Source organism: Prionailurus viverrinus, chromosome X (genome assembly GCF_022837055.1).
Source record: "Prionailurus viverrinus isolate Anna chromosome X, UM_Priviv_1.0, whole genome shotgun sequence".
Classification (NCBI taxonomy): domain Eukaryota; kingdom Metazoa; phylum Chordata; class Mammalia; order Carnivora; family Felidae; genus Prionailurus; species Prionailurus viverrinus.
In genome coordinates this window covers 46,808,594-46,832,081 of record NC_062579.1, presented here as the reverse complement: position 1 = coordinate 46,832,081, position 23,488 = coordinate 46,808,594, and the positions used below count along the sequence as shown (strand labels likewise).

Sequence of the window (23,488 nt, the reverse complement as noted above, 5' to 3'; positions counted from 1 at the left end):
CTTGGGGATAGCTTCTATTTTGAAGTAAGGAGGAAGAAAAGAAGCAAAGGAGGAGAAATGCACTCAAAGAAAAAAGCAGTAAAAGCAGTGCTGTGGCTTGAAAGCCAAGGCAAGGAAGGCCATTGCAGTATATCACTCTGAGAACATGGCTCTGACCATCTCTCTGGGAAGCAACAACAAACAGATAGAGCCCAGCAACAAGCCTTCTGTTATGCTACCATAGAAGCTAAATGAACACTGGAACAGGTTCCAGCAAAAATGAAACATACAGATGAAAGCATTTAGTAGAATAGCAATTATATTAACACACAGGTGAACACACATCTTGGAAAGTCCTGACCATTATCAGTTTATGTGTTCAGGGGGATATCTAAGGAGTCAGAAAAGTTACAAATATAGTTATCCAGTTCTTTTTGTCTACCTATTAATCCTTAAAGATACTCAATTATAACATTGTAGAATCCCAGAGTAACTGACCTAGAATACCAGACACAAGGTCTAACCCCTTTGTGTTAAAAATGTTGGAATGGAAGCACAGAGAAGGAAACAGACCTGCATAGGTCACACCGAGAGTCAATGGCAAAGCTGGGCAGAGAAGCCAGGTCTCCTGCCTCCTTCTCTCATTTGTGTGGTTCTGAGTAAATGAGAAACTAATGAGGAAAGAATTGGTGGCAAATATTCCCAGTTAAATTGATGAATTTTTAAAAGTATATGTGGTAGAAAATAGAATCTCAGAACATCAGTACTAGAGCAGGCCCTGGAATTCCTCATCTAGTGTGATGATATTTTACAAATGAGGAAACTGAGACTCAGAAAGGGCTTGGATGGTAAGTGGTGCAGCCAGTCCCTCAACAAAGCTCCCCTGCTTCCTTAGCCTGCCTCTTCATGGAAGCTGATCCATACAGATTTAGAAAACCTGCATACATTACAAAAATAAATACAACAAAAGCAATTGTTCACATGATTTTTTGCCTCTCCTGGTCAGAATGCACATGCTGTGCGAACAAGTACATAAGAAGAAAGTTCAAGGAAATGAGAGAATGACTGCATCTTTTAGAACAGGATAAACAGGAAAGAGCAAGGGCAGATGGCTTAAATGACTCACATCTACTGGGAGTTGGCGGGATGGATAACACAGGGAAATAAACAAGAGAGGGCCCTAGGTTCACATCTTGTTGGGCTTAGAAAATGGGGCTTTTAAGCATCTATCCTCTGTTAGATATTTTCTTTTAAGTTCCTGGGTATATTAGTGCCATCTTATCATTTTACAGATGTGAAGACTGAGACCTAGTAGGGGAAAGGACTTTGAATCCAAAGTCGTAGACTCAGCAGTCAATGTACCTTCTCCCTTGAGTTCTGGAGGAAGCTGATGAATGTTTACTAAGCAAATTCAGTAGATGTACACTAGGCTACTTTTATAATAGGGTTTTTTCACAATATGGTTTATAGATTTGGAGTGGGCCTTCCCTACTCTGACAACATTTCTTTATACCCTGCACTTTCATTTGGGGGATTTAGGTCAGTGACATTGGGTAGGTGAGAAAGGGTAGAGGAGCAAGATAGTTTAATGACACAAAGCCATCAAAAATAGCAAGAATCAGGGCGCCTGGGTGGCTCAGTTGGTTAACGGTCCGACTTCATCTTAGGTCATGATCTCCCGGTTCATGGGTTCAAGCTCTGCATCTGGCTCTGTGCTGACAGCTTGGAGCTTGGAGCCTGCTTCATATTCTGCGTCTCCGTCTCTCTCTCTCTGCTGTTCCCCCATTTGTGCTTGCTCGCTCACTCTCTCTCTCTCAAAAATGAATAAACTAAACTTTTTAGTTAAAAAACTAAAAAAAAACTTTTTAGTTAAAAAAATAAAAAAAAAAATAGCAAGAATCTCAGATGAAACATGGCCTGAAAATACCTAGCATAATCCATGTAGGCAGATGCAAATTATATGCTAATCACCCACAGTTCCCATCTCCTAAGGGAATCTTGAATAAGTCTTCAATTTCTAACCCCACACACATTATAAGAATTATTAGGCCAGATTTATTGAAGAGATGAAGAATATAAAAATTTCTGGAAGACTGTGAAAATGGGACTGCTTATCTCTGCTCCCAAGTTACTGGTTGACCACAGGCAGGTGAATTACCATTTCTGATCTTCAGATTTTCCATATGCCACATGTAGGAGCCCTTCTAACTAACACCCTATAGTTCTCTTCCGTTCTTGGCACTACCCTATCATCCAGTCTAAAACTCCAGGAGTCATTTTAGATGCCCTATCTTTTCCTCCATACTTCTTTATCCAACCAGTGAGCAAATAATACCAGTTCTGGATCCAATAATATGTTTCCAGTCAGTCTGTTTTTCTTCATATCCACTGTTACTAACCCAATCCAAGCCACCATCATCTATTTCCTGGATAACCGCAATAGCCCTTCACTAGCTTCCTGCTTCTACTCTTGACCCAGTACAATCTGTTATTCTCATAGCAGTCAGAGTGATCTTTAAAAATTAGATCATGGTGCCAGGGTGGCTAGGTCAGTTAAGAGTCCAACTGGCTCAGGTCATGATCTCATGGTTCATGGGCTCAAGCCCTGTATCAGGCTTTGTGCTGACAGCTCAGAACCTGGAACCTGCTTCAGATTATGTCTCCCTCTCTCTGTGCCCCTCCCCTGCTCGCACTTTGTCTCTCTCTCTCTCTCTCTCTCTCTCTCTCTCAAAAATAAATAAACATTAAAATTTTTATTTAAAAAAACTAGATCATGTTACTCCATTACTTTAAACCCTCAATGGATGCCATTGTAATTAGAATAAAATCCAAATTTCTCACCAGGGTTTACAAGATATTGTCTCTGCCCATCTCCTCAATCTACTACTGTTCCCCTCAATCAGCCAGAATCCTACCTACTTTCTTTCATAGATCAAGAATGTTTCTGCCTCAGGACCATTACACTGGCTGTTCCCTCTTCCTGGAATACTCTTTCTCCAAATCATTGCATGACTGATTCCTTTTCAGGTCTCTACTCCAATGTAGAGACTTCCCTGGCCACCCTATCTAAAATATCCTCCCTTCTACCACTACTGTAATTCTATTACCCTCTTTTAGTTTGTTTATTGGCTTTATCTTCACCTAAAATTATCATATTTATTTGTTTTTTTCTTTTCCATGATTATTGTCTGGCTCCTCTTACTATAACGCAAATTTCATGGGGCCAGGAATCTTAGGAAAGTAACAGAACATAGTGGTTAGGGGCATGGCCTCCAGAGACAGACAATCTAAATTTGGATCTCAGTTCTGCCACTTATTAGTTGAGTGACTCTGGTAAAATTATCTAACTTCTCTATGCCTTCTAGCTTCCTTTTCTATAAAATGGGGATAATAACAGAAATACTTCTTTGAGTTGTTGCAAAAATTAATCTGAATTAATACATTCAAAGCACTATATCCCCAGTACCTAGAAGAGTGTCTAGCATATAGTAGGTGCCCAAGAAATATTTGAAGGCTGATTACATGAATTAATCCTTGATGCCTCCTGTTCCTTCCCTCCTTTTCTGCTTAGTTTCCTTTGGGAAGGTTTTCTTTGACTATAACCTTGCCCTCTGCCCAGGACTAAGTTTACTTTCCTGTTATGTGTATTCACAGAACCCAGACTTCTTCCAATCCTTAATTGCTGGGTATAGCTATATATTTGTGTATGATCTTTGTAATGTAACTGGTCAAATAAACTGCAAGCTTGCTGAGGGCAGAGCTTATTTTATCTACTATGGGATCTCTGCTGCAGAACATAGTGCCTGACATAATAGGTACACAATAAATAGTTTTTAGCTGAGTGACCCAAGAACTTTGGCTAATTTTTCTCTTAGGAATGCTAATTAAGAAACATGGTTTGAGAAATTTAATAAGTACTTTGCAGCACATTTTGAAAGGCAATTGCATCTCTGCCTCCTCTCTTAGTGTTCAGTTCACTATTGAAATACAGGGAAAGATACACAAATTCAAACAGTTTGGCCTCTACTCTTTAAATCTTGATCTATTTCATGAAAGTATCATGCCCACAAGCAACTGGCTGGCTTCTTCTTTACTAATTCCTTGTGTTTTAATGGTATTCACCCCAACATTCCTTGCCCTCCTTACCTGTTTCATAGCAATGAGGACAATGCTGGTCCTGATAGGACTAAGATTTTTTTCCCACCGCTTCAAAGCAATCAGCTTTTCTAATAAAATAATGCATTAGAACTCACTGCTAGCACAGCTCCTAAATATTCTCTCATCCATTACAAACTTCTAACCAATTGAGAGTTATTGAACACTTACTATAAGAAGACTACCAGGGGGCGCCTGGGTAGCGCAGTCGGTTAAGCGTCCGACTTCAGCCAGGTCACGATCTCGCGGTCCGTGAGTTCAAGCCCCGCGTCGGGCTCTGGGCTGATGGCTCAGAGCCTGGGGCCTGTTTCCGATTCTGTGTCTCCCTCTCTCTCTGCTCCTCCCCCGTTCATGCTCTGTCTCTCTCTGTCCCAAAAATGAATAAACGTTGAAAAAAAATTTAAAAAAAAAAAAAAAAAGAAGAAGACTACCAGTTTGGCTTGAATATTGTTTTAAGTACTGCTTCAGGAAAAGGGGCAGAAGGCTATAATTTCTATTTCCCTTTGTTTATCTATAACATTTTCCTTCCTCTCCTAACTACCCTGGTTTCTTACAACTCAGTAAAGAGCAGGCGAGATACCTGTTATTGAAGAGGTCAAGAAGCCAAGATAAACTCACAGAAGCTAAGAGTTGCTGGCCTTGGGCCACTGGGCCAAGCCACTTTCCCTATATGAGTCTGTTCTTTTCCTGGTAAAAGGAGATGAACCTACTTACCACCTTCATAGTGGTTGTGAGGATGAAATGAGGGACTGTACATGCAGCTTTCAGCACAGTAGCTGATATGTGCCAGGCACTTACACAGACTTGTACCCTTTGCCCTCCTCTTACAGGACACAGCTTGGCCCAATTCTTGCCTCTGGACTCTATGGTAGGGTAGCTCAGACCCATAGTCTTTGTGACAAGTTAACTCAATAGTCTTCAAATGCTTACTAGTGGAACTATATGACAGGGATCTTAAAGACCATCAAGAAAGTATTGGGCTAGACACCATGGAAAATTTCCTGGTTGTGAAAGGTATTTCTGGGATCCAAAGAAGAGAGGGGCTTCGTTTTTCCTTATAGAACCTCTAAAAAATCAATGTGGACATCCACAATGTCCTGAGATATATATTCTACTAACTTTTCTCTAGCACCTAAAAATTACCAAGCCCTGTATTCAGTACCATTGGGATGATCTCACTGAATACTTATAACAAGCCTTTGAAGTGGGGCTAAATAAGTTCATTTTTCAAATAAGGAAACTGAGGCCCAGAAAAAGAAAGGGAAAGCTCATTCAGAGAGACACTGATTCACCTTTAGTTGGGAGAGAGCCAAAGTCTTCTTTTTGTAAAGTCCAGCTCTCTGGCCCAGTCTGTGCTTTGGAAGTAACTATTTCTTACAAGCTCTCATCTCCTCCAAATCATTTTCCACTTGGCCTCTAGAGTTACCTCCCTAAGATATCCCTCCAATCTTATCACTCCCATGCTTTGAAACATAAAATAATTTGGTATTATTTGGCACATAGTAAGCACTTAATAAATGTAAATTGAATAAATGTGTGCCTATATGATTAAGTCTAAACTTTTTAGTGTGACATTCAAGGTCTTTCATATTCTGGCTCCAACCCAGCTTTCTACATACTTTTCCCACTTCTCTTTCCCATCTCCACAGCCCATATATGAACCTTATACTTCAGACACCGTGGTCCACTTGTCCTTTCCTTTATATATGTGTTGTGCCTTCTCCTGGAAAGTCTATCTTCCCCAATGGTCTGGCAAATTCTCCGTCACCTTTTGAGACCTATTTACATCTTTTCTGCTCAGGTTACACCTTATCCATTCCTGTATTATGATGGAACACTGCACTGTAATTAATGGGTCACCTTACAGGCTCTCCTGCTCCTCAAAGCCAAGGACCTGTTTTTATTCATTTTTGCCTCCTTCATTGACTGGCACAATCTGAGCTCAGAATGGATTGAAGGCTGGAAGGAACTAGGTCACTCCCCCAGCTTTAGCAGCTACTCCCTCCTCCCCTGCCTCTTCTCCAACCCCGCCCTCCCGCATCTCCATCTGAATGCCAAAACCACTAATTCCCCTAGCTGCCACCCGAACACTCAACATCCCAAAAGAGAATTCTGCAGGGTTTCTCTCCAGCCCCAAAGCGCCCACTAATTAGCGACTGACTCCTGGTTACCTTTTGGGGCGTAAGGGCCCCTGGAGGGGTGTGAGTGAGTACGTCTTTTATCTCTCCAGTTGCCTTCCGGTGTACTTTTTTCCCATTTTTTCCGCAGGGGCTAGAGGAACATCCCCGTTCACTAGAATACCTCATAACCTTTGACATAATTATCTGTGACAAATTGATTTAAAATGTGGCTGCAGGAAGCGAAATAGGCATGTCTCGCTAGACCTTCTGGGAGTTGTAGTGTCGCTGGTCCTTGCGCTGCCTGGCTTCTCTTGGAGCTAAGAACTACAGCTCCCAGGCCTGCTCAGAATCCCTACCGCACAGGCTCAGATCCCCTGCCCGGAGGAGGTGGTTACGTTGTGTCTATTGTATCGCTGGACTTGTGTGTTTGTACATTTCTCAGGACGAGAAATTGAGAGTGAAAAGCATGGCAGATGAACAAGAAATCATGTGCAAATTGGAAAGCATTAAAGAGATCAGGTAAGTGGAACGTTGCAGCGCCTCCCAGACCCCCTCGAAGCCCCCAAAATCCCCCGCTGCGGGAGGGAGCTGAGTTACCTAGGGAAAGTATCTATTGTTAAGCTACTTGTGGAGAGGGGCTGGAAAGGAACCCACGCACGGAATTCAAGGATGGCAGGGAGGCTGGAAAGTGTCGGAACTGAGACTAGCAGAGAGAATGACCAACTGAGACGTCTCTCTTGCCATTGTCCTAGAAAAGCCAGATGGAGACACAGGGGGGTTGGGGGGGTTGTTGGTTCCAAGACAGCGTTTTTCATCTTGGGATGGGAGTTGGGGGACAGCATTCTTAAATCCATTATTTTTTTAGTGTTTGTTGGCTCCAGGGTGTATTTGGCTCCTTGCTTTTTAATAGTCAAGATGTTTGTTTGTTTGTTTGTTTTGTTTTGTTTTGTTTTCAGTCTTCTGATCAACTTCAGGACCTGGAACTCAGGCTAGCCTTTTGAGAACAAAGTCCAGTGCATTGGGGCTGGTGGTGGCTGCCAGGGACTGAGAGTTGGGGGTGCAGCGGTATCCAGCAGGCTGGGACTGGGAGGATGGCAAGCACTCAAGCACTCCAGAGTGTGTCATTTTTGCATTCACACACTCACCATCTTCTTCCTCTCCTACCCGGTGCTCCATAAGGAGGATGGGATCAATGGAGACTGGGGAAGTGGTGGCTGTGCCAGAAAGTGGGAGCTCAACTGCAGTTCTAAGACTCCAGAGGTGTAAGGTAGGCAAGCAAAGTTGGAGTTGCCTGTGTCCTGACCCTTTCCCTCCAGGAGCAGCATTAGCAAGGCAATGATGTTGTCCTTGCTCAGAACACAGTATCATCTGGCAAGTGGACTTCTTGGGCTTTCCTGCACCTACTATGCTTTGCCAGACCACACCCCTTCGCCCACTCCAGCTTGGCCTGGGTTGGGCAGTCTCCCTTGAGTGTTTTCACAGAACCTGGGGAAAAGCAGGAGTGGGGGAGAGTGGATAGCAAGTATGTCTCTTTAAGAAATAAGACTTTGGACCAAAAGATTTAATCCTTGGAGTGAATGCCTTAGGTGAGACTCACACATATAGGCAGTGTAGGGAAGCATTTGAGCTTTTTTTCTCCTTTGGATGGTCTGCATCTCTTCCACAGGGGTTTAAAGGGAAGGGAACTATTATTTATTGAGCACCTGGTGTGCCAAGCTCACTGACCCACTATTGCTTATTTCAGCAAGAGTCCGGAGAGCTTCCTACATCTCTTTTACAACTGGGAAAATGGAAGCTCGGAACATTTAAGTAGCTTTCCCAGAGCCAAACAGCTTGAAAATGCCAGATTTTTATAGGAACCCAGTCAATTTGTATGCAGAGGCTCTAGTTTTCCCACTGTATCCCATGGAGGGTCCATGGGAAAGGCTGGAGAGGGGCGTTATGTTGCAATATTTTTCTGAAAAATTATAAGAAGATAGGGAGTGAGATACTTTGGTGTGTCAGAAGGCCAGCTATCATAATAACAATAAGCTAATAAGCTAATAACAGGTAATAAGAAGCTTAGGCCTGAAAGTGGGAGACCTAGACTTTTACTCTTAATGGACTTTAAAGAAACCTCTGCCCAACTCCAAAAGAAGGTACAATTGAGAGCAAGGGAAGTAACTCCTACCAGTGGAGAATACATGGGGAACCTCTGCCCTTACCAGTATAAACCAGGCATTCCTACCACTAGCTGGGATGGGTACATCAGAGGCCTACAGAAAGGGCTGAAGTCTCACCAGCAACCAGCAGTAGCAAGGAGCCCCTTGCAAACCTGGCAGTCAACCAGGGGCCCAGTGGAGAACCTGGACTTATACTGATCACTTCCTACAAAACAAAACAAAACAAAACACATGTCAGGTCTGCAAAAACCAAAAGATTTAAAAGAGATCTATTGTCCAAATTTAATTTTTAGATAAATCACTTGCCATACCAAGATTATCAACTTAAATGACAAGAGAAAGTAAACACATGCCAACATTGAGATGACACAGATGTTAGAATTATCTTGCAAGGATTTTTTTAAATATAATTTGTTGTCAAATTGGCTTCCATACAATACCCAGTGCTCATCCCAACAAGGATTTTATTTTTTTTTAATTTTTTTTCAACGTTTATTTATTTTTGGGACAGAGAGAGACAGAGCATGAACGGGGGAGGGGCAGAGAGAGAGGGAGACACAGAATCGGAAACAGGCTCCAGGCTCTGAGCCATCAGCCCAGAGCCTGACGCGGGGCTCGAACTCACAGACCGCGAGATGGTGACCTGGCTGAAGTCGGACGCTTAACCGACTGCGCCACCCAGGCGCCCCAACCAACAAGAATTTTAAAGCAGCTATCATAAAAATGATACACTAAGCGATTGCACCACACTTAAATGATGAAATTGAATATCTCAGCATATAGATAGAAAGTCTCAGCAAGGATATATAAAACATAAAGGAGAACTAAACAGAAATTTATGAACTGAAAATTATTATGTATGTGTACACACACACACACACATATATATACACACACACACACATGCACACATACCACATACATACATACATATTGGGGGCATACATGTCTAGAATTGTTATATTTTCTTGGTGGCCTCACCTCTCTTATTATGTAATATCCTACTCTGTTCCTTTGCTCTGAAATCTGCTTTATCTGATATTAACATAGTCACTCCTGGATTCTTTTAATTCAAGTTTCCATGTTATCATTTCTTTTTATTCTCATCCTACCTATATCATTATATTTGAAGTACATTTTTAATACACAGCACATGGTTTGATCATTTTTTAAAATCCACTTTAAATTGTATACATATATACAAATACACACACACACACACACACACACACTTACACACACTGAGTGGATGGGCTCCACAGCAAGATGGGGAAGACAGAGGAACAAATCAGACAATTTAAACATCAAACTATAGGAATAAAAATCCAAACAAAGGAAAATTAGATTCCAAAAAAATAAGATAAAAGAAAGACTTAAGCACAGCCTCCAGACCTGTGGGACTATAAAAAAGATCTAACATCTATGTCAACAGAATTTCAGGAATTGAGGAGAAATGAGGACTATGAAAGTACTTGAAGAAATACTGGCTAAAACTTCCCAAATTGAGCAAAGGACTTGAACCTCCAGAATCATCAAGCTAAGCAAACACCATCAGGATAAATGTGAAGAAATTCACACCAAGATACATTATAATCAACCTTCTGAAAGCAAAAGGCAAAGAAAAGGTCTAGGAAGCAACCAAAGACAAACAACACCTTACCTATACATTCAGGGGGAAAAATTAGAAGACAACAGATTTCTCATCAGACATTGACCAGACCCTAGCAGGAACTGGTACAACATTTTCCAAGTGCTGAAGGAAGAGAATCATGAACCCTGAAAGAAATCCTGAATGAAACCCAAAATCTTATGTCCAGTGATAATATCCTACATGAATAAAAGGATTAATTAAGTAAGACATTCTAAAATGAATTGAAGCAGGGAATTTATCAGTAGGAAGTCTACCTTATAAGAATGACTAATGACTAAAGTAGGTTCTGTGAACACAAAATAAACAGTAAAAGGACTCTTGCAAGGAAGAACACAGTGAGCTAAAACATGAGTAAATACAAGAAAAGTTTTTTTTTTTCTCTTGAGTTGTCTGAATTATGTTTGATGATTGGATTGAAATTTATCTCCCTGTCTCATGTAGTTCTCCGTGTACATAGAGGAAATGTTTAAGACATTCATGTCACAAATAGGGGAGTGTAAAGGGATGTAAAAGTGGGATGATGTTTGTATATTTCACTTCAGCTGATAACAATGATGACATCAGATGACTGAGATAAATTATGCATACATACTGTAATAATGAGAGGAAACACTAAAAAAGCTATACAAAGAGATGCACTCAAAAACATTATAGATAAATCAAATGGAATTAAAAAAAAAATGTTCAAGGGGCTCCTGGGTGAATCAGTTGGTTAAGCAGCTGACTTCAGCTCAGGTCATGGTCTCACAGTTCATGGGTTCAAGCCCTGCGTTGTTGACTTCAGCTCAGGTCATGGTTTTGCAGTTTGTGGGTTTAAATCCCATGTTGTTCTCTGTGGTGACAGTTCAGAGCCTGGAGCCTGCTTCAGATTCTCTATCTCCCTCTCTCTGCCCCTACCCTGCTTGCACTCTCTCTCTCTCTCGCTCTCAAAAATAAACATTAAAAAAATGTGCAAGTCACCCATAGGAAAGCAGGACAAAGAAGAAAAAACAAAAACTAAAACCAGAGAGAACAAACAGATAGCACAAAATAAAATGGCAGGCTGCGGCTTAACATACCAATAATCATGTGCATATAAGTGGTCTAAACACACCAGTTAAAAATGGATTTAAAAAATGATACAAGCATATGCTATCTATAAAAAATGCACTTCAGATATAATAATATACATATGCTGACAGTAAAAGGAGGGGAAAAGATACCATGGAAACTTGAATTAAAAGAAACCAGGCATGGCTGTGTTAATGTCAGATAAAGCAGATTTCAGAGTAAAGACAAATCCCAGGAACAGAGTGGGATATTACATAATAAGAAAGGGCCAAGCCACCAAGAAGATATAATAATTCTAGGTGTGTCTGTCCCCCAAATCATTTAAATTAGCTTGCTTTTGACAACTTTACAGTAATATACAAAGGTTACATCACTTGGTTTAAGAATTTAAAGTGGGGAGAGTACTACAAATATTTGATGTTCACACATAGACAGGTAAACATGTATGGGAGATGAAGAGAAGGAGGGAACAAAGGAAAGGGTAGAAAGAACTGGAGAAAGGAGGTAGCATATCTGTTGATCACCTAATTTCAAAGCTCTTGGGTCATTTAATATTCAATCTTTCTAATGGAAATCTGGTAGGAATTATTTTCCCCATTTTACAGTAAGGATATTGAGGCTCGGAGAGGTTAGGTAACATATCTATGGTCATACAGCTAACAAAGGGAGAGAATATATCCTATTCACATGGCATATGCATTTCAAAAAATGCTGCTAATCTGATTAACCATTATGCAGTTCTTCAACTACTCTTCTCAAATCCCTTGAAGGTATGAGCAGAGCAGCCTATTTTGATTAAAAACTAACAATAATGTTGTTTCTAAGCTGAAGTAGCAGTGATGATGGCAAGCAACATCAACAAAAGACCTGATTAAGACAAGCTGGAAGCTAGACAGACTCCCCAGGTGGAGGCCCAGAAAGAAGTACATTCATACTCAGCGTTCATGTATACCAACAGCAGAATTTGAAATAGGAAATGCCTCAGGAATAGATTCTTCCACCACAGACCATTTCTCACTCGTGACTCTGACCAGCCTTGTCTTTCCTCACAATCCCAACCACACAGCAACACTGTGCTCCAGATCACAGGCCCCAAATCTCACACTGGTCTATTTTGCTCACCCATTCATTAGGCTTTCAAGTGGTGGTGAAAGAGCACACAGATATGTAGAAAGGGGAAGAGGAGAATAGAACAAAAAAGGGAGATGGAGGGGCGCCTGGGTGGCGCAGTCGGTTAAGCGTCCGACTTCAGCCAGGTCACGATCTCGCGGTCCGGGAGTTCGAGCCCCGCGTCAGGCTCTGGGCTGATGGCTCAGAGCCTGGAGCCTGTTTCCGATTCTGTGTCTCCCTCTCTCCCTGCCCCTCCCCCGTTCATGCTCTGTCTCTCTCTGTCCCAAAAATAAATAAACGTTGAAAAAAAAATTAAAAAAAAAAGGGAGATGGAAAAGGGAATAAAAGAAGTTATGAGGCAGAGAAAGTGAATGCAGCCACCACTAGATGAACCAGAGCATACTAGTACCTCTTTGACATGCCCATTCCATTCATGCACACACATTATACTCACCCATGCACACGTATCTATACACAATGAGCTTTCCCCACTTAAAAAGGGAAAACACATTTTGAGCTTTCCCCACTTAAAAAGGGAAAACACATTTTGGAAGTATATACACGTATACCTCATTTTATTGTGCTTTGCAGATAGTGCATTTTTTTTTACAAATTGAAGGTTTGTATCACCCCTGCATCAAGCAAGATTTTGGGTGCCATTATTCCCACATCATTTGCTCACTTCATGTTCCCATGTCATATTTTGGTAATTCTTGTAACATTTCAAAATTTTCACTATTATTATATGTCTTATGGTGATCTGTGGTCAGTGATCTGTGATGTATTATTGTAATTGTTTCAGGGAGCCATGAACTGCAGCCATATAAAATGGTGGACTTAATGAGTAAATGGTGTCCATTCTGACTTCTCCACCGCCCAGATGTTTTGCCATCTCTCCCCATATCCTTGAGCTTCCCTATACAATGAGATACATCAATATTGACATTAGACTAATTAATACACCTACAATGATCTCTAAGTGTTCAACTGAAAGAAACACATTTCTCACTTTAAATCAAAAGCTAGAAATTATTAAGCTTATTGAGGAAGGTAAGTCAAAAGATGAGACAGGCCAAAAGCTAGGCTTGTGCCAGTTAGCTAAGTTGTGAATGCAAAGGAAAATTTCCTGATGGAAGTTGAAAGTGTTGTTCCAATAAACACGTGAGCAATAAGAAAGGAAAACAGCTTTGTTGCTTATATTGGGAAAGTTTTAGTGGTCTGGATAGAAGATAAAACAAGCCACAACATTCCCTTAAGCCAAAGCCTAATCCAAAGCAAGACCCAAAAACTTTTAATTATTTGAAGACTGAGAGAAGTGAGTAAGCTGCAGAAGAAATGTTTGAAACTAGCAGAAGTTGGTTCATGAGGTTTAAGGAAAGAAGCATTCTCCATAACACAGAAGTACAAGGTGAAGCAATAAGTGCTGATGTAAAAGCTGCAGCAAGTTATCCAGAAATGTCACTAAGATCATTAATGAGGGTGGCTACCCTAAACAGTAGATTTGCAATGTTGATGTAACAGCCTTATACTGGAAATAGATGCCATCTAGAACTTTCATAGCTAGAGAGGAGAAGTCAATTCCTAGTTTCAAAGCTTCAAAGGACAGGCTAACTCTCTTGTTAGGGGCTAATGTAGGTTGAAGCCAGGGCTCATTTACCATTCTGAAAATCCTAGTGCCCTTAAGAATTATCCTAAAGCCACTCTGCTTATGCTCTATAAACAGAACAACAAAGCCTGGATGAAAGCACATCTGTTTACAGTATGGTTTACTGAATATTTTAAGCCTACCATTGAGGCTACTGTTGAGAAAAAAAAGTCCTTTCAAAATATTACTGCTCACTGACAATGCACCTGGTCACCCAAGAGATCTGATAGAAATGAACAACTAGATTAATGTTGTTTCTGTACTTGCTAACACAGCATCCATCTGTAGCCCATGGATCAAGGAGTAATTTCACCCTTAAGAAACACATTTTGTGGGGCACCTGAGTGGCTCAGTCAGTTAAGCATCCAATTTCAGCTCAGGTCATGATCTCACAGTTTGCGAGTTCAAGCCCCACGTTGGGCTCTGTGCTGATAGAGCCTGGAGCCTGCTTCAGATTCTGTGTCTCCCTCTCTCTCTCTGCCCCTCCCCCATTCATGCTCTGTCTCTGTCTCTCAAAAATAATACATAAATGTCAAAAAAAATTTTTTTTAAGAAATACATTTTGTAAGGCTATAGCTGTCATAGATAGTGATTCCTCTGATGTATCTGGGTAAAGCAAATTGAAAACCTTCTGGAAAAGGTTAACCACTCTAGATGTCATTAAGAACACTCATGGTTCATGGGAAGTGATCAAAATATCAAAAGTGACAGGAGTTTAGAAGAAATAATTGCACCCTTATGGATGACTTTAAAGGATTTAAAACTTCATTGGAGGAACTAACTACAGATGTGGTGCAAATAGCAAGAAAACTGGAATTAGAAGTGGAACCTGAAGATGTGACTGGATTGCTGCAATCTCATGATAAAACTTTAACAGATGAGGAGTTGCTTCCTATGGATGAGCAAAGAAAGTGGTTTCTTGGGATGGAATATACTCCTGGTGAAGAGGCCATGAAGATTGTTGAAATGAAGAGGCCATAAAGATTGAAGAGGCCATGAAGATTGTTGAAATATTTAGGATATTACATAAATATTAGTTGATAAAGCAGCAATGTTTGAGAGGATTAACTGCAATTTTAAAAGAACTTCTGGGATAAAATGTCACCAAACAGCATCACATGCTACAGAGATATCGTTCATGTAAAGAGTCAATTAATATAGCAGACTTCATTGTCTTGTTTTAAGAAATTGCCACAGCAACCCCACACTTCACCAACCATCACCCTGATCAGTCAGCAGACATCAACATCAAGGCAAGACCCTCCACTAGCAAAAAGATTATCATTCATTGAAATGTCACATGATGTTTAGCTGTTTTTAGCAATAAAATATTTTTAACGTATGTACATCTTTTTTAGACATAATGTTATTGCATACTTAATAGACTATAGTACAGTGTAAACATAGCTTTTTATGTATTAGGAAACAAAAAATATTTGGCTTTTATTATTGTAATATTCATTGTATTGCAGTGGTCTGAATCAGAACCCATAATATGTCAGAATCATGCCTGTTTTGTGGTGTGAAGGAGATTCTCTTAAGTATAAGTTTCTGCTCTGGGTCCTCTTTTTTTCTTTCTTTCATCCAACTATACTCCTATGGCTTCAAATATTACTTTCAAATCCCCAGTCTCTACCCCCTAGCATCCTTCCAAGCTTCAGCCCAATACATCCCACAGCCTCCTGGACTTGTCCACCTGGTTGTTCCACTATGATGCTTACATTGGCCAAATCTTATGACTTTGTTTCCCCCTACCCCAGTCCAGGTACTTCCCCTAAACTTCTGGTTTAGTGCCATTATTCTCTGAATAGTTACCTCAGATTGAAACCTAAATGTCAGTGTTGCTTACATTTTTTTAATAACTCACATCTGATGTCTTAGTAAGTCCTATTGTTTCTACATTTGCCATATGGCTCAAATTCCTGCCCCATTCTCCATTTCCACACTTACTGCCCCATTATGCCTTCATCATGACTGTCCTGCGTTTTTGTAATGTTTTATCCATTTGTACCTACAGAATTACTTTCCTGTCTTCATTCTCCTTCCCTGTCTTCAGTGCCATCCACATTGCTCTAAGAACTGCCTTCCTAAAATGCTGGTGTTACTATGTTATCCTTCAAACACATTTACTGACTTCCCATTGCCTATAGCAATTTTTTTTTTTCAAAACACAGGTCATGAGCCATATGTTTCATGAAACAAATTAGTCAGTTTCCAGTAACATTTATAAAACCTTTTTTAAAATAAAATAAAGGGGGGCCTGGTTGGCTCAGTAGGTTAAGCGTCTGTCTTCATCTCAGGTCATCATCTCGCACTTGTGAGTTCGAGCCCCGCGTCGGGCTCTGTGCTGGCAGCTCAGAGCCTGGAGCCTGCTTTGGATTCTGTGTCTCCCTCTCTCTGCCCCTTCCCCAGCTCACACTCTGTCTCTCTCTCTCTCTCTCAAAAATAAATACACTTTAAAAAATTAAAAAAATAATAAAATAAGATAGAAAATATAAGCATACATTGCATAAGAAATGGTAGGTGTTCTTCTCACAAACTTTTGTTTTCAAGTTTTTATCTGTCTATGTGTGTATTGAGTCACAATATGAAAATCATTTCTTGCTGTAGGTCATTTCTTACTGTATGTCTACTGGACCGCTATTTACCTACAATTGTTATATTCATGCCCCCCCCCCCCAAGGCTGGCCCAGGCCCACCTTTCCAATCTTATCTGCTACTACTCCTTTTCATTCAACCTATCCTTTATCTACCTGAATGTTCCTTGCTCTCTCACAAATTTTCATTCCTGTAGGCCTTTTCCAGTGTCAGTCCCTCATTCTTGAATTCCCTTCCCTCATTCTAAGCCTGTAAGTCCTACTCTTTTTTTTTTTCAGGGAAGACCCAGAACAAACCCTGCCTCTTATTCAAAACCTTCCACATTCCCCAGTTCAAATGGATCACTAACTTTTTGGGCTCCCACAAGGAAACTTACGGAAATTTATTATTCCACTCAAGTTATTCTGCCTTTTGATAAAGTTTTGAATTGACATCTCCTTTCCTTACTTCATTCAGTCATTGCTGTGGCAGCTTCAGCAGGTTCTTCTGTCACCTGGCTTGAGAACTGACACATCCCCAGTGCTCACTCAACAGTTCATCATAGGAGATCTGGTACCTCTGTGATTTAGGAATGGGCAAGTCAAGCCAAACAATGCCCATCACAGGAGGGAGAATGGAGAGGAGTTGACATTTGATAGCTGTAATGAAGTCTTCAAACTGAACTGTTCTAAGATACCTGCTTTTCTGACAGTAGCTGTTTTCCCAGATTAGCAAATAAATATAAAATGGAAGAACACTCAGTATTTATGGAGTGTTCTAGCTAGACTAGAGTAGGCCAGAAAAGCTGGCTCCTTTTTCTTCATTAAGTGACATTTACCAACCGCCTGATCTGTGCTATACACCAGGCTGGGATATTCTGTGGGAACCATTAAGATAAATTAGACCTTCTCTCAACGATCTTAGAATCAAGATGAATAGCTCTGATCTGTCTCCTGAGTTCCAGACTCACATATCCAACTTCCCACTTAACCAACCCCACTGAATGTGCCACTGGCATCTCAAACAGGCCCCAACAGAATTTCAATTCCACCCCCATCCCAAATATTCCCCTTTCCTAGTCTTCCCCATCAGTAAATGTCACCCCAACCCAAAATCTGGAATCATTCTTTATTCCTCCCTCTCCGACTCCCTACATCTGAAGCATTAATTCAGTGACTATTAAACATTAGCATACTGGTTATGCATCAGGCTCTACCTGCTGGACCCTTGAAACAGATTGCTGGGTCCTGTCTCCAGAGTCTGATTAAGTAGATCTGGGGTGGAGCCTGAGCATTTGCATTTCTAACAAGTTCCCAGGCAATATTGTTACTGCTGGTCCAGGGATCACACTTTAAAAATCACTGCATTAGTAAGACCTGGTGGGCTATACGTATATAATATATTCTGGATCTATTTTTCACCATTTCCTTATTAACAAATCTGTGCAGTTTTTTTTTTATCCATCTTCACTAGCCAATATCTTTACTTGATATGCCCATCCTCAAGTCCTACAGGTCCCAGATGTCCTACCCTGCTTGTTGTGTGAGTGTTGAGGCTAAGCAACCTCCAAAGTTGGATGAGCCTGTCACATCTGGTCCAAGAATGGATGTTCCATTGCCCTAGAACCTCTCATTCTTTCTACCCTTCTTCTTCCACATTAGCCAGCAAAAAGCCTTTGGAAAGAAGTCAGCCAGCTGAATGTTTTTATTTTGACTTGGGATTCTGTCTGGATAGGCTATGGCCTATGGAGGTCAGGTGTCCTTGTTTAACAGTTAAGTAGCACTGTGCCCCAGTGACTGTGAGAAACCCTAAGGAAGTATCCGGTGGTTTTCTTGCATTTCTGTGGCCATACCAGCTGCACTTTAGCCTCTTGGGAGGATTTCATTAGTAATTTTTCTACATAAAATAACACATTTAATGACTTGAATGCTTTCCTCACTTGTTGAGCCAAACGTGACACAGATTCTACTTCATAGAGTCATCCAAGACCTCTGTGAAGTCTACACTGAATTCTACTTCTCAGGTAGAATTTCCATGGTTCCAGGAGGTTCCAGGATATGCCCTATTTCACCCTGAAACTCGGTGACTGCAGTAGGACAAGAATTCACCCCCATTGGCTTGTTTTCTGTCACTTGAAATATATCATATGAGGAAAGTTCCTTGGTATGGTGCAAAGGTTGATTAGGCTCAGCACAATGAATTCTCTGTCTCCTGGTTTGTGAGCTTTGACAAGCCACTTTACTTCTCTCAGCCTCAGATTTTTCAAAAATGAAGCTAAACACACCTATTCATATGCTGGTGATAATGATTAAATTAGATGACATATAAAACAGCTAACAATTGCAGAAACATACTAGACACACACACACACACAAATAACTGTTATTAAACAGAACCTTTCTGGGGGCATTTGGGTGGTTCAGTCAGTTAAGTGTCTGACTCATGATTTTGGCTCAGGTCATAATCTTACGGTCATGAGATTGAGCCCCATGTCAGGTGCCATGCTGGGTGTGGATCCTGCTTAAGATTCTCTCTCTCCTTTTCCCTATGGCCTTCCCCCACTCTTGTGCGCATGCACTTTCTCTCAAAAATAAAGAAATGAATTAAAATATAAAAAATAAAGAGAACCTTGTGAATACCCAGTTTCTTCTTCCCAGTTCCTGGCACTTATGAATTCTTAACAAATGTTGACTGAATTAATCAAATCCTCCCCACCCGTGGTAATGTTTTTCTTTCTCTTAGGCTACTGAAATTACATTCAATACCCTAAACTTACTACATATTTGCATTCATTTTGTCACTCCAAATGTAATTTCTGAGCCCTGCTTATGGTGAAAGCAGTGTTATAGATGATGTGGGATTTACAGAGAGAACTATGGAATTGTGCCAGTCTCTAGAAGTATCTTGTATGTATATTATCTGGATTTTAAATTGCTTCATATGTAAGTCTGTACACATAGAGGACCCAGAGGACCATAGCTGTGTGGTCTTGGGCTAGTTCTGTTCCCGGTCTGGACATTTGTTTCTTCATCTCTGAAATGAAGAGGATGGATTTGATTGGTAGCTTTGAAATAATGTTCTGAGGAGCCCTGGGAGTTCCAGAAAGGTATATCAAGGGTCACTCTAATACAGTCAGGCAGAGTTGGATTTGAAGAAAGAATAAGGACTCTGGGGGTCCCACTTCCACTTCAACCATAACAGTTACATTTTGTTCTATTTTCTGTATTGGATCACAATTATTTTATTTGAAGTAAGGGATCTTCTCCTCAGTCACCCACAGGATCCAGCACACTGTTGGAGTAAGTGGTATTTACTTAATAAACTTTCTTTGTCCACTTTATTGATAGAAAATTTAAAGAGAAGGAGCTAGCATGATGCTCACTCTAGATTTGAGAAAGGGAGGACATTTTACTTAAATTTGATCTTAAGCTCAAACTACCCAGTTACTAGACAGAGCATGGAAGGTTGGTCACTAGATACTAAGCCCGAAGAGCATAGTAAAGGCAGTTGACCACAAGGGTAATGTCTCCATTTTGGTTTTCATCATTAACCCCCTCCCTAGTCTTCCTGGGTACTTCAGTTGACCAACTTCATTAAAAATCTAAGAGACTCTTAAAAACAGAACAAACTGAGGGTTGATGGGGGTGGGAGGGAGGGGAGGGTGGGTGATGGGTATTGAGGAGAGCACCTGTTGGGATGAGCACTGGATGTTGTATGGAAACCAATTTGACAATAAATTTCATATTTAAAAAAAGAAAAAAATCTATTTTCCTACACACAAGCCTTTTGACGATTCATTTATTTTCCAAGAGAAACAGGGACAGAGGAATAGAAAGACCTTAGAATTTCAGTTCTGACAGTGTTGTAAGTTTAGATTTAATTCTAGGTGTGGTAAGAATCCATTGGAGGATATATGTTCAACAGCTCTATTGAGTTGTAATTTATATACTGTAGAAAACATCCATTATAAGTGAACAATTCATTAGCTTTTAGTAAATTTGCAATTATACAACTATCATCACAATACAATTTTAGAACATTTCCATCACCCCATAAAGAACCCTTATGCCCAATTTCAGTTGACTTCCATTCCCACCCACAGCCCCAGGCAACCAGGAATGTACTTCCTGTCTTTATAGATTTGCATTTTCAGGACATTGCATAAGTCTTAGCATATTGTTTCTGAGGTTCACACACACTGTATCATATGCTACTGTTTCCTTTTTTATTGACAAATGGTTTTTCATTGTATGGATACACCACATTTTGTTTATTCACTGACATATTAATAAACATTTTGGTTGTGTCCACCTTTCAGTTTCTAGGAATAATGTTTCTCTGAACAGGATCATATAAGTCTTTACATGGAAATATGTTTTGTTTTTAAATTTTTATTCAAATTCCAGTCAGTAAAGTATATAACATTAATTTTAGGTGTACAATATTCAGCACTTCATACAATATTCAGCACTTGATATAACCAGTGCTCATCACAAGTGCATTCTTTATCCCCATCACTTATTGAACCCCCCCCCCCACCTGCCTCCCCTCTGGTAACCATCAGGTTGACCTCTATGGTTGAGTCTATTTATATATATATATTTTGTAGTTTCAAGTTTTTATTAAACTTCCAATTACTTCACATATACTCTAATATTAGTCTCAGGTGTAGGATTTAGAGATTCATCACTTACATACAACACTCATTGCTCATCACAACTGCCCTCCTTAATACCCATCACACATTTAACACATCCTCCATCCACTTCATCTCCAGCAACCCTCAGATTGTTCTTTATAGTTAAGAGTAGTAGGTTTTACAGATTTCCTCTCTTTCCCCCTATATTCATGTTTCCTGTGTTGTTAGTTTTAGCCATTCTGACAATGTGAAGTGATATCTCATTGCAGTTTTGATTCATGTTTCCCTGATGATGAGTGATGTTCAGCATCTTTTCATATGTCTATTGGACATCTGAATGTCTTCATGGGAAAAATGTCTCTTCATGTCTTCTGCCCATTTGTTAACTGGGTTATTTGTTTTGTGTGTTTAGTTTGATAAGTTTGTTATAGATTTTGGATAGTAACCCTTTATCAGATATGCCATTTGAAAGTACCTTTTCCCATTCAGAAGGTTGCCTTTTAGTTTTTTTATTGTTTTCTTCACTGTGCATTTTTTTATGTTTTATTATTTTTATTTCAATTAAAAAAAATCCTAGTTAAAATATATGGTAAAATTGGTTTCAGGTGTAGATTTAGTGGTTCACAGCCAACATATCAGCCAGTACTCATCACAATAAGTGCCCTCCTTAATGCCCATCACCCACTTAGCCTATCTTCCACCCACTTCTCTCCATAAACCCGCAGTTTGTTCTCTATATTTAAAAGTCTCTTATAATTTCCTTCCCTTTCTTTTTTCCCCTTCCCCCATGTTCATCTGTTTTGTTTCTTAAATTCCGCATGTGAGGGAAATAATATGGTATTTGTCTTTCTCTGGCTGGCTTATTTTGCATAGCATAATATGCTCATTATTACATAATTACATAAACACATAATTAGCATAATGAAGCTAGAGCTTCATCCATGTCCTTGCTAATGGCAAAATTTCATTTCTTTTTTATGGCTGAGTAATAGTCTAGTGTGTGTGTGTGTGTGTGTGTGTGTGTGTGTATACATACACACCACTCTTCTTTATCCATTCATCACTCAATGGACATTTGGGCTCTTTCCATAGGTTGGGTATTGTTGATAATTCTGCTATAAACATTGGGTGTGCATGTGTCCCTTAAAATCTGTGTTTTTTTATCCTTTGGGTCAATATAAAAATTTCTGGGTCATAGGGTAGTTCTATTTTTAACTTTTTAAGGAACCTTCGTATTGTTTTCCAGAGTGGCTTCACCACTTTGCATTCAGACCAAGAGTATAAGAGTGTTCCCCTTTCTCCTTATCCTCACCAATATCTGTTGCTTCCTGTGTTGTTAATTTTATCATTCTGAAAGGTGTGAAGTGATATCTCATTGTGGTTTTGATATGTATTTCCCTGATGATGAGTGATATCGAGCATCTTTTCATTTATCTGTAAGCTGTTTGTATGTCTTCTTGGGAAAAATGCCTATTTATGTCTTCTGCCCATTTCTTTGTAAAAAATGTTTATTTTTTTACTTATTTTGAAGGGGGAGGGGCAGAGAGAGAAGTAGAGTGAAAGTATCTCAAGCAGACTCTGTACTGACTGCACAGAGCCTGGCACGAAGCTCGATCCCATGAACCTTGAGATCATGACTTCAGCCGAAATCAAAAGTCACATGCTTATCCAACTAACACTCCCAGGCACCCTGTGTTCTGCCCATTTCTTTACTGGATTACTTGTTTTTTTGGGTATGGACTTTGATAAGATTTTTTTATGCTTTTGGATATTAACTCTTTATCAGACATGTCATTTGCACATATTTTCTCCCATTCCATAAATCATCTTTTAGTTTCATTGATTGTTTCCTTCCCTGAGCAGAAGCTTTTTATCTTGATGAAGTCCCAATAGTTCATTTTTACTTTTGTTCCCCTTGCCTTTGGAGATGTGTCTAGTAAAAAGTTGCTGCAGCCAAAATCAAAGAGGCTGCTGTCTATGTTTTCCTCTAGGATTTTGATTGTTTCCTGTCTCACATTTAGGTCTTTCATCCATTTTGAATTTATTTTTATGTTTGGTATAAGAAAGTAGTCCAGTTTCATTCTTCTGCATGTGGCTGTCCAGTTTTCCCAAAATTTATTGAAGAAACTGTTTTCCCCCCATTGGATGTTCTTTCCTGCTTTTTCAAAGATTAGTTGACCGTTTGGTTGTGTGTCCATTTCTGGGTTTTCTATTCTGTTCATTGATCTATGTGTCTTTTTTTTTTGTGCCAGTACCGTATTGTCTTGATGACTACAACTTTGCAATATAGCTTCAGATCCTTAATTATGATGTCTAAAGCTTTGTTTTCCTTCCTTTTCAGGATCACTTTTGCTCTTTGAGGTCTTTCGTGGTTACATACAAATTTAGGGTTGTTTGTTC

At 39.9% G+C, this 23,488-nt stretch overlaps 1 protein-coding gene across 1 annotated transcript in view; it reads left to right on the top strand.

Annotated features, from left to right (window-relative positions):
* ZC4H2 (zinc finger C4H2-type containing) overlaps nucleotides 1–23,488 on the top strand; it is a 42,643-nt gene that overhangs the window by 5,964 nt on the left and 13,191 nt on the right. The window contains exon 2 of the mRNA XM_047844920.1: nucleotides 6,697–6,773. Within this exon, the coding sequence (XP_047700876.1) occupies nucleotides 6,721–6,773 (53 nt within the window). The 5' untranslated portion in view covers nucleotides 6,697–6,720. The remainder of the gene's footprint in view (nucleotides 1–6,696; nucleotides 6,774–23,488) is intronic.